The sequence below is a fragment of the Lactuca sativa genome, chromosome 2, assembly GCF_002870075.4.
Source record: "Lactuca sativa cultivar Salinas chromosome 2, Lsat_Salinas_v11, whole genome shotgun sequence".
Classification (NCBI taxonomy): Eukaryota; Viridiplantae; Streptophyta; class Magnoliopsida; order Asterales; family Asteraceae; genus Lactuca; species Lactuca sativa.
In genome coordinates, this window is record NC_056624.2 from 186413612 (window position 1) to 186425637 (window position 12026).

Below are 12026 nucleotides of genomic sequence, written 5' to 3' on the forward strand. Positions count from 1 at the left end.
GCGGTAGGATATGAAGCCCATTAGGTGGTATTCGATAGAAAGACGTGATGTAAAAGAAAGATATTGGTGAAAGTCCAAAGATTTTGAAAGTAATCAAGTTATGGGGTTGAAGTTTAAGAACCTTAGGCAATTACAATGTAAATATGATACAAACCGATGTAGTATTATGAAGTTAGGTACCTAAGCTTATATAAGGTTGTTAGGTATATTCACTTTACCCATATATATATATATATATATATATATATATATATATATATATATATATATATATATATATATATATATATATATATATATATATATATATATATATATATATATATATATATATATATATATATATATATACTAGTGTTAAATAATCAAATAAAGATGATACATACATTATATTCGAATTCGATGCGTATGTTTACATTTTCATAAGATATGACAGAATGATTGCTAAAAAATATTTTGATTTCATAAGCTTTTCTGTAATTTCTCTAAGTAGATTATAAACATTAGGATTTAATCCACCATTGAAAGTGGCAATGGCAATGAAATTGCATATTAATTGGTTCATGAAATACCTTTAAACACTGTGATGGAAATTGTTGAAGATGGTGACTTGAAAAAACTACCGACTATGACAAACTTTGGCGACGACGAAGCCTAAACTATGGCAGCAGCGACGACTTTGTGTTTTCGGTGATTATTTTGTATTTATGATATCCTCCAATATTCCTAAAAGGGAGAATTACAACTAGGGTAATTATGGATATTTTTGATTATCTTATAATTATAATAATTAAAAATTACAATAAATGATTATAAAAATATTAAAAAATAGGATTTTAGCAAATATGATATTTTAATATACGTAAATTTAGAAATTAAAATAGACAAATATGATATTTTATAGTTTTATAAAGATATACTAAAAAATTTTTCTTAAAAAAAGTATCTATAGATAGCATGTTAGGTGTAATAGTTTCTTTGGTAAGCATATAACGGTTGCTTAATTGTTACATTTATAAAAATTTAAGGTCTAATTTAACAAGACTCGATTATGACAAAACCAAAACTTCAATGGTCAAATTTAGGCGTGTTCGGCAAAACTAGCTAGTAGCGGGTGGTAGGTAGCTTGTAGCTTGTAGCGTTTTGTTAAACGCTACATGAAGTAGTTTTTGGATTTGGAGCATTTTGTTTAAACTAAATGCTAGAAGTTTGTAGTGTCAAACAATGTTTTCTGTTCAAAACGGAAAAGCTAGAAGCTCTCAAAAAGTTTTCTGTTCAAAACGGAGCGTTTTATCATTAGTCTTTTCTAAAAATATAGTATCATCCTAAACCTTCATATTAAATTACGAACTAATGGATCCATAAACTTGGAAAAGAACATCTAGATGCCAATAAAACAGTGAACTTCATACAAAGTCTAACCAAAAGACAACACTCGAAACTAGAGATAAAACAAATGCATGCAGCTAACTAACGCCTCCTCAGCATGGATGAAGATGGCGGTGGAACGGCGGGTGTCACCATGTGAATGACAACAACGTTCAAGTAAATCACCCGTTAAACTGCACTGCACACTTCCAAGTAAAATAGCCAAAGCAAGACACCGGAAGACTCAACCGTCTTCCCGGATGCAATTACCAGGCAACAGGTATCTGTACTTTTCTACATTAGTCAACAGATACGAAGGAAGATGAACTGCAGAATACGAATGAGGAATTGGACCCATCTTCCCAATAAGCTCCCTGAAAGTGTACTCTTCAGGAAGCATATCGTACAAATCCGCACCATTACAAATCACATCCTGAATTCTTTTCGGGTCAAGATAATGAGAAAATCTCACTCTATCTGTATGACTATAAGCTTTCATCTTGAACAAAAAATCACTAATCTTCCTAAAACAAAAACTACAATGCCATCCCGAATCCGCCAACAGGTAATCACTCTGACGATAATGAACGTATCTCGTTTTACCCTTTTGATACTGATGAACAGAAGCCCTCCAGCTTTTATGATCCAAATTAAACTCGAAAGAGTACAAATAATTGTTCAAATTCAAATGAACAATCGGCGGTGGGCCATCGCACCATCTCAAAAGATCAATCGTATGAGCGCTAGGAATCTCGTCTACATCAGACATAATCAAAAGATCATCGTCTTCAATCCCGGCGATTTTCAGAAGATGATCGAGACCTACCCTCTGATACGCCTCTTCGATAAACGGGTTTTCACCTTTTCTAAATCTCCCGCCGATTGTCCCGTAAGTCAACCTTGACTCGATAAAGTCAAACTTTTCTCGATTGATTGCGAAATTGAGGCGTTTGGGGATGCTTGTGAAGGTGGAGTTTGATTCGAGAAGAACGAATTGAGTTATGTAAGGGTAGATTTCTTTCCATCTGATTATAAGCATGTCGACTTCGTTGCTAAATAAGACTGCATCGTATACCCTTCTTGGATAATCGCGAAGCTCCCAACCATGGAGTTTGCAGAGGGAAGCCATTGATACGTTTGCGTGATAGTAGTGAGGGATGTGGATGAAAGACTTGGGTGGTGACTGCCATAGAGGGCGGAGAAAGTAGGTGACTTTCTGGCCATGAAAGTAAATTCCGGCAACCGCAGATGGAAGTAACACGAGTAACACTATGAATGTCTTCAACTCCAAACTTTGGAAAATGCATCGGATTCTCGACATTTTGCTTGCCACCTGTACGTTACAAAGCCATGGAAGCAATTTCAATTTTCAAATGCCCTTTCTTTTCGTTTAAAATTTCATAATGCATCCAAATTCCAAAAATCAATTATTTAAATACCAAACTACAGTCGCTTTAACCGCTTTAGGCATTTACATCAAGAAAAAACACATATTTGGCATTATACAAAAAAACTATATTTTTATGACTCAGAAAAAAGCTAAAAGAACCCCCTTTTCTAATGCAAAAAAAAAGTCTGCTGAATAAACAAATAAAGAAAAGAAATAGCATGAACATATGTCCAGTAACAAGAATCTGAAGATCAAACATAAACACATTGTTACAATTCATAAAAAAACTTAAAATCCCGAATTCGAAAAAAAACACCCAATTCTTTAAAGAAATTTGACGAATCCAGAAGATAAGAACATACCTTACCACATAATCCATCACTCTTGTTGGAGGTTGATAAATCATCGGCAACCATGAGGTCTCAAATCAACAGCACATAAATATTAAATCTATAAAAAATGAAAATGCCGATTATGAGACCCCAACTTAAAAATGTTATGAATTTACAGAAACCCTGATCAAACCCTGTTTAGTGTTTTCGAATGCAAAAAATTTCAACTAGTATCCGACCGAAGTATTAGGGGTTCATTCCTCGATAATCTTATTCAATCTTCCAGATTATTAGCCATTTGTTTCTTCATTGTCTAGATATAAATTCTGTCTCTTTCTATATATAGTGCAGTCTCGTTTTCCTCACGCTGTCTCCTAAAATCGAAATAGCCATCGAAATAAATCTAAAAGTCTCAAATAAAAAGCATAGGCTTTTCCCATGTGGAATTGTACTCGGTAGTCTAGATGGACCTCTCTTACTTACCGTTCGATTTGTCGGAGTTTAGTTGAGAGATGGAGAAAGTGTAGGCTAACTACCGTGAGGTACGGGGTTGGAGATCGGTAACTTAACGTGGAGCAAATTACAGTTTGCGTAGATTACACGAATGGTCCCTATGGTTTGGGGCAGTTTACGCGCTTTGTATCTAACTTATTTTTTTAACTCGAAATGTACATACTTTTTGTTTTTATTACACATTTGATCCCTACTGTTAGTTTTTGTTACGTGTTTGGCCCCTGTTTTACCTAAAAAATTATTATTTAAATAGTGAAAAATGATGGTGTATGTAAGATAAGGTGAGGGGTGGGATTAGGGATGTGTTTATTTAAATAAATTAAAAAATCAATGGCAAAATAGTTCATTTAGGTAAGGCATGGACCAAGGGCGTAACAAAAACAAACAGTAAAGACCTTCTGAGTTAAAAAAATAAGTTAGGGACCAAACGTGCAAATTACCCTAAACCATAGAGACCATTCGTTTAATTTACTCTTACAATTTTAATCTATGAGGGTTATATCATATGCAATTTCACTCTAATTTTTTATTTTATAATTTCTAAAAATTGCATGATCCCTGAATTCGATGAATTCGTTATCATTTAACAAGTTTTATAGAAATTTCCTTTGTTCTATCTTTTTCTTATTTTCTTTATTTTTATTTAAATTTTTAAATAAAAGACCATCAATTACCAGCACTCAACACCACCACCCACCCGCCGCTAAAAAACCAACCATATATTTCAATTGTCATTACCACTGTTGCCACATTTTAAAAGCAACACCATGCAACCACCACCACTCATAATTACTATTGTCGCTATCATCACTGTCACCATCACCACCGCCGCTAACCTCCTTCACACTATTCTCACCAACGTTGTCAAACGGAAACACCTAAACTAAAAAATGAAAATCCTAACTCATAATCAGAACAAAAACACTAACTCACTACCACCATTTAAATTGTACAACCCCTCCATCATCAATAGAATCATCGCCACTAAATGAAAATTTTTAAATCTAAAATCAAAACTAACAATGACAGATGAGAAATGGACCAGGAGAGGAAGATGGTGTTATAGTTGTGAGAGAGAGAGAGAGAGAGAGAGAGAGAGAGAGAGAGAGTGAGTGGTTAGAAGGAGGGCGTTGTCGTTGACACCAAATGTAACATCAAACACAATCTGGCTTAGATGATGTCGTCGTTTGGAGCTGCTAAGCAAGAAAACAAAGAGAAAGTGTGAAGCCTCAAAGCTTTAAAGGCTTCTTTTATTTGATTTACAAAGATCGTCACTAAAGTTTAGTAATATGTTAAATTATCATAAATTACAAAACTAACAAAAATATGGTTATACTCGTAATTTTACAAGCATTTAAAGAAGGAAAATTGACAGTAACATTCTCAGGGGACCAGGCGTGAAATTTACGAAACCCATGGGGATGATCTATATCAAAAACTCAAAATTAAAATAAAACTGCAGATAAATGTAAATCATAGGGACCAAAAATGTAAATTACACATAAATATTTGAATTATAACTAAAGGGCGGTTGATTAGTGGGGAACCTTTTGCTCACTCCCGCTCTGCCCCCACGTACGAACGGAACGGGAGGTGGGTTCGTTTCTTGAAAAGTTTGAAAATTTTCAATTTCGGTCCTCTAACATTTTAATGTTCTACTTTAACCTCCTAGTTACTAGTTCCTTGTTAAGATTCGTAACAATGCGAGTATGGGTGCAAACGAACCAAACTACTCATGAGCTACTAAGGATCAGCTCGTCGAAAACTCGACTCAACACCAATTTTAAATGAGTATGAGTCGAACTCGAGCTTAATATTAACCTCGTTTATTAAACGAGTTCGAGCTCTTGCTTATGTTACTAAGCTTGATTAAGCTTGCGAGTCTAACGAGTATATATATATATATATATATATATATATATATATATATATATATATATATATATATATAATTTTGCCACATGTCAATATCTAATGAGTTTTGACATTCGTCATTTTATGATATTTGTTAAATAAATAATATCTACATGTTAATTTATGGGTTTTTTTTTTCAATTTTTAAAATTAAAATGCCACATAATACTTATAATTATATATGTAAACTATTAAATGTAATAAATATTATCTTAAATTGAAATTAATATGTTTTTATTTCAAAATTTCCTTTCTTATTTCAAAATTTTATTTTAAAAAATATTTATTATTTACATTTTAATATTTTGTTTTTTTATCAACCCGTGTAATACACAGATTTTACACCTAGAGTTGAGTCAAGCTCGAGTCCGAGTTGAGCTTGTATAACTCTTTATGAGCTAGAGTTGAGCTCAGTAAAATAAAGTTCGAATCGAGCCTAGCTTGAGCTCGAACCCGTATAACTTAAACGAGCCCGAGCCAAGCCTTGTCAGGCTCAGACTCGTCTCAAATCATTTGCACACCTAAATGCGAGTGAATTGAAAAAAATGTACGAGAATTCGAACCAATACCCAACATCATGTTACAAACTTCTTTTAAAAATCCATCGATCCTTAAAAAGTTATAAGAAAAAAATATGCCTAACAAATAATCATTAAATAATTTATATAGAAATAACTACAATTGTACTTGTCAATTTCTCGTTAACAGCATGGGCTAAGAATGCATGACACTCCTTTCGCAGATATTTCTCGGCTTTGATGCATGAAATGATACGAAGGTTTGAACTGAGTTTATCACCATAGATAATGAGGACTTCGCCAAATGGCAGATTGAGACGAATGACTTTTTCATAACAAAGGATATCAGAACGATTGGGGCTCAACCAATCCATGCCGATGATGACATCAAAGCTTTTTATGGAAATTGGCATAAGGTCGATTGGAAAAGAATGGTCGTTTAGGGTAAGGGTACAGCCTATGAATACGACGTTAGTGCTCTTTTTCTTTCCATTAGCCATCTCGACGGTGAATGTTTTGGTTAAAGGTTGGGATTTATGCTTGAGTAGATGTTTAAATGCATGACTAACAAAACTCCTTTCTGCCCACTATCCAAAAGAATGCATGCATAAGATTTGTCGAAGAGGAACGTACCCGTAACTACGGTGGGATCAGCGACTGCTTCCTCTTGGCCCATGCCTAGCACCCTCCTTGTGTTGTCAGCTGTCGCTTTTGGGCAATTTCTCTTGAAGTGACCGGTCTCCCCACAGCCATAGCAGGCTTGACCAACACCCGTTCCAGGAGCCTGATTGGTTGGTTGGACTTGTGCTTTACAGAATCGAGTTGTGTGACCCTTTTTGCCACAGCTATTTGCATTGCATGTCACGGAAGGTTCCGTGATGATGAAAGTTAAACTTATTGCACCTTGGAAGGGTACCAACATATCTACTGGTAGGTGATAGAGTTACAGAAACAACGGCAGGAGTGGTAGCAGCATGAACTGCTACTGCTTATTGTTTCATGGAGGGCTCCTGCGAAGATTTTCCCTTGCGCTTGTTCCAGAACTTTTTCTTCTCACCACTCTCCTTTGGTGGTTCTGGAATGGCTGCCATAGCTCCATGATCAACCCCATGATCTATTAGGGTCTGCGCTAGACACTTGGCGCTATCAAATGTGAGAGGCTTAGCAGCCAAGACGTTCCCTTGAGTCGGGGCTGTCAATCCCCATATGTACCTCTCAATTTTCTTGCTTTCCGGGGTGACCATCCCGGGACATAGAAGATCCAGATCGCAGAACCTAGCAGTGTACGCAGCAATGTCGGTTATTCCACCAAGTCAGTGCTCTATCAGTGAAGGTGCAGGCGGCAAACTTTACCTTGCTTGCCTCGGGGCACACACATATCTCGAAGATTGATTCAATCTTCTCGAACCAACGAGTTAGGGTAACGACACCTCCATTCTCATCAAAGGATTTCGGTTTCGCATTCATAAAATCTATGTAGGAACACTCCTTCTGGTGTCCCTAACCACCATCAAGATTATGGGGATGGGTACCACTTCCTGATCCACTAGAGCCGCCAGAATTTATCTGCAACATTGCAGCATCCACAACGGCTGTAACTGTTGCTTGGAACATAGAAGGATCGAACTGAGGAGGTGGTAGCGGATCCGTCGGAGGGTTGTTGCTCTTTTTGTTGGGTCTCTTCCTGGGAGGCATCTTTCTCTAAAATATACAAGGGGAAAAATGACGATAAGCCTTCTATACTGATCATGAATTGGATATTTTCGAGCAAGATATATCTTAATCCTACAACGATAACATAGATATACAATAAAGGTTTACTAACATAAACAAGGAAATCCAGGTCTTTCATTTGTGAGGATTAGTACTACTTATAACAATTCTGTGCAGTGTTATAAAATACTCCTATAGTATTTTAACTATGTGCTTTATTAGTATAAGATTTGGTGAATTTTAGACTTGTCGTAACACCACAGTCACTCCTAAACACATGTTGGTCAAATCTCTGACAAATATAGTTGATCATGTTATATTGGCCCCACATATGACTACATAACTATTCAGGTTTAACTGTAATGCCCAACTCGCCCTAAATACTTTTATGTAATTCTTATTATGATACAACTTCTAGTATGTATGTATACTTGTATACTTCTTGTAAAATACTTAAATTTTAAAAGTATACTTTTAGTTTTGGAGTGCTTCGACCCCTTTTAGTGTTTATTGTTGTATACCATGTAAGGTTCGGTATACTTAGTTCACTATAAACAATAGCTCTGATACCAATCTGTCACACCCCAAACCGAAACGGCGGAAACGTTCGGGGGTGGAGGACGTCATGTATAGTATCACAACAATTGCATCATAGTAATCAAAGTAAACACAACCATTACATTTAATATATAAGTATTTACATCTATTTGATACATAGTTTGTATACATCAAAAGTATAGCAAAATATAAAAGACGTGACTCTATACGCTCCGTCTTCTCAAAAGCTGTGGGAGTACCTGTCTACTGATTTCCTGAGAATACAAGTGGTTTTGAAAGAGTATCAACATTAAGCTGATGAGTTCATCAGCATGTTTTTGTAATGAAATCTTGTTAATGAATAAGTGAAAATGGTTGTATGTTTCCAAGAAAATCTAATATTTTCTAACGTATAAGTTTGTTACAGTGTTCCATAAAGTATTAGTTTATATGCCTGATTACCACCAGATGTACTGTATGATGTTGTTTTGAATGAAAACCCTTTTGTATGAAAACCCTGACTATCACCAGTCTGTATAGTAGGTTTATTAATTAAAATAAAACCATGAGTTGAAACCCATGGTATCCTCAAGTTGTAATATGTAGTAGTTCTATTAATGAAAATAAAATTAATGACGAATGAAATCTCGTAAACAAAATGTTTGTTTATACTGTTGTGAATTCATATAACCATGCTTGATATGACCTAGTGACCTCTACGACGTTCTTCAGGCGTCGGACGTTATGACATTTGTCACCCTAGGCATGCTTGCCTAAGTGTAGCTAGTAGTTCAGGTGTGGGATAGTCAATCCTGAATAAATCTATTCACAAATCTCACGCTCTCCCTCCAGGAGACTTTGGTTATACTATGATAGGATTTAGCCTGCACCTCGAAGGGTCAATTGAAGTGATGTCTCACAACCCTGTATTAACTAGTTTACGTGTAATGTAATGTTTACTTGTACTTGAATCTAAACGTATGTCTTGTAGAGTAGAAATGATTATACATAAATAATCATTTAGTAGGATACTCTAGTATTCAGAATGTAGTAATGTATAACGTAAACTATATCTGTCATAGTTTAATTGTTAATGTATAATCCTGAGATGGTAAAACTGTGTATTGAAATCCCAAACTATATCTATTATAGTTTGCATGTATGTAAAGTACTCGATTCGTGTATTGTTCTGAAAGCTACGCAATTATAGTTGTGAGTTGAAAACTTCCCTTATGCTTAGCATGTTACAAAAGGGATAAGATATCTAAACATTTCATAAAATGTGGTGATCTTTTGGTTGTGTCAATTTCATAAGTTTTAATCTTGTTTGAGATTCTGTGTATAAAGTTCACAAAAACTATTTGTGATTGGCTTGTATTCCCCCTGAAAATGTTAAAATAATAAAAGCGTATGGGTATGAACTCATTGTTGGTTGCGTGTATGCCGGACAACGAGACTGGAATGAGGACCCTCGAGTTATTGTACACGAAGCTAAAGGAATCGTAATAATAACTAAACACATATTTGTATTTAAATTAGTAAATCCATTAGTTAAAGTGTTATAAAAACACTTGCTTTTGGTTAAGGAATGTTATCGAGACTCGATCAAAGTGGAAATGTGGGTTTGCAGCCATGATTCACGATGTAGGGCTGATTGCGGCCGTGAAAGGACTACGACCATGAACTGTTATTGGCTGTGAACTGTTGTTGGCTGTGAACTGTTCTCGGTCGTGAGCGGTTTACTGCCTTTAAAGGGTTTACGGTCTTTGAATGGTTCACGGTATGTTCTTGGTGAAAATATGAAGGTTTGAAGGGTTCACGACCGTGAACAGATTTCGGCCCTTGAAGATTTGAAGATTTGAAGGGTTTACGGTCGTAATCTCAAGAACATCAATGCTTGATTTGATGAAAAGACGGATGTTTGATGCTCCAAAACGAGTTCTAAGGTGGATTGAGTGATAGATGAATAGAAAACTTGTGTTTTTCGGGTGATGATTTTAGAGAGAGAAAGTGTGTTTTCGGCCAGAAAAGTATAAATGAGGGTAGGAACACGTATATATAGGTTGGGTTCATGGTCGTTGGTGGGGTCCACCAAACGTGATCGGTTTACGGCCGTGAACTCCAATCAGACCGGATTTTGGTTATTTTCGAAGAAAACTCGGGTTTCGTGCAATTTTGGTTCCGAATCTTATATAAAATTTAATTATATAAATTAATGATTTTTCAAGCTATAATAATTTGATGGAACAAAATAAAATTCGAAATTTATTTAACGGAATCAGGCTAACATTAACGGAAAAAGTTTCGGGTTGTCACATTAAGTGCTTAAGCCATTAAGCACTTATTAGGGTTTTGGCAAAACCTTGCCTACGCCCCACATAATTTCTGTACGCTTAGCGTACTGAGTCAACCACCCCGATGGTGGTCAATTCAAAACAGAAGTATGCCCATCGTACCAGAGAAGTATGCCTCGCGTACGCCCTATGTTGGGCTTTTGACGAATTGGGCTTCGGGATTGGGCTACCTTTGGATTAGTTGGACTTGGGCCTTGCTAGACGTTCAAAATAATTGGGTTTTGGGCCAGTTTTGATTATGGATCCCAAAATAAGGCCCAATTAAGGAGTTGGCCCCAATTGAAAAAATTGGGCCATTAATGGGCTTTGGATATATGGATTTTTTTTAGATCATGGTTTTGGCATTGGGCTTTGGCCCAAATTAGAGAAGAAGCAATAGTGGACAATTACTTTATGCGGGACCATTGGGCAATATTGAGATCCCAATTATTGACTTAGTATTCGTTATATTGGATAATTCGGGATTTTCGATGAGACAGCGGTCAGAGACTTTCAGTCCAGTTCTGCACTACTTTTGAGTTGAGTTCTCCTCACTATATCAATAGGGTCTAAGGCACCAATTGAAGGGTTTTGGCCATAAGAACATCCTATGTGCTCATACAAACCCTACTGCTTGGATCTAGGTTTCTCTATTGTACATGTAATTCATCCAAGACTATAAACCCTAGATCTAGTATATGATAATCAATATAACATATGAATAAGGGTTTAGATCATACCTTGATTGTTATGTAGCAATAACAATCTCAAATCCTTCTTGTATTGACTTTAGAAAGCTTAGAGTCACAAATGTCACTCCTCTAATGGTTCACAAACACCAAGAGCAAGAGGATGAAGAAGAGAATAGAAGGAGGCTGCCCGAAACGTGTGGAAACCCTAATCCACAAGTTCACCCCGTTTTTGAGCCATAAGGGTCATTTAAATAGAGAGGCTATTAGGGTTGTCTAACAAGGAAACCCTAATTTGGATGCTTAAGCCCTAAGCAACCCATGGACTCCTTCATTAACAAGCCTTGGACGATTTCTAATGGGCTTCCCCATAGAATTCGTCCAACCTTGTATTATAAGGTAATCCATAGCCCAATTGCAATTATCTTATAATTACAATTCCAGTCCCTTAAGTTTAATTAATCTCTTTTAGTCACAAAATTAATTATCAATTAATTATTGACCAATATTAATTAAACAATATGATTTCTCCTTTAATATATTATACTCATAATATATTAATAAATCATAATTAATCCTTTCTCTCCATAATTCATCCTATCAAGTTGCTTTGGTGAAGGCAACCCAAAAGGACCATGCACCATCGGGTCAAGTACATACCAAAATAGTTATGGACTCAGACATTAATCCAACATCAATGCCGACCCTTTTTGGTAGGG

The 12026-nt window shown here is 35.8% G+C and overlaps 1 protein-coding gene across 1 annotated transcript; it reads right to left on the minus strand.

The window, feature by feature from the left end:
* Nucleotides 1–1367: 1367 nt before the first annotated feature.
* LOC111876458 (uncharacterized) lies at nucleotides 1368–2747 on the minus strand. Its single transcript, XM_042899879.2, has one exon. The coding sequence runs from the start codon at nucleotides 2687–2689 to the stop codon at nucleotides 1613–1615; it is 1077 nt and encodes a 358-aa protein (XP_042755813.1). The 5' UTR covers nucleotides 2690–2747; the 3' UTR covers nucleotides 1368–1612.
* Nucleotides 2748–12026: the final 9279 nt, after the last annotated feature.

What these genes read in the sequence shown, in the direction of transcription:
- LOC111876458 (XM_042899879.2), bottom strand. Translation starts at nt 2,689, where the DNA reads ATGTCGAGAATCCGATGCATTTTCCAAAGTTTGGAGTTGAAGACATTC.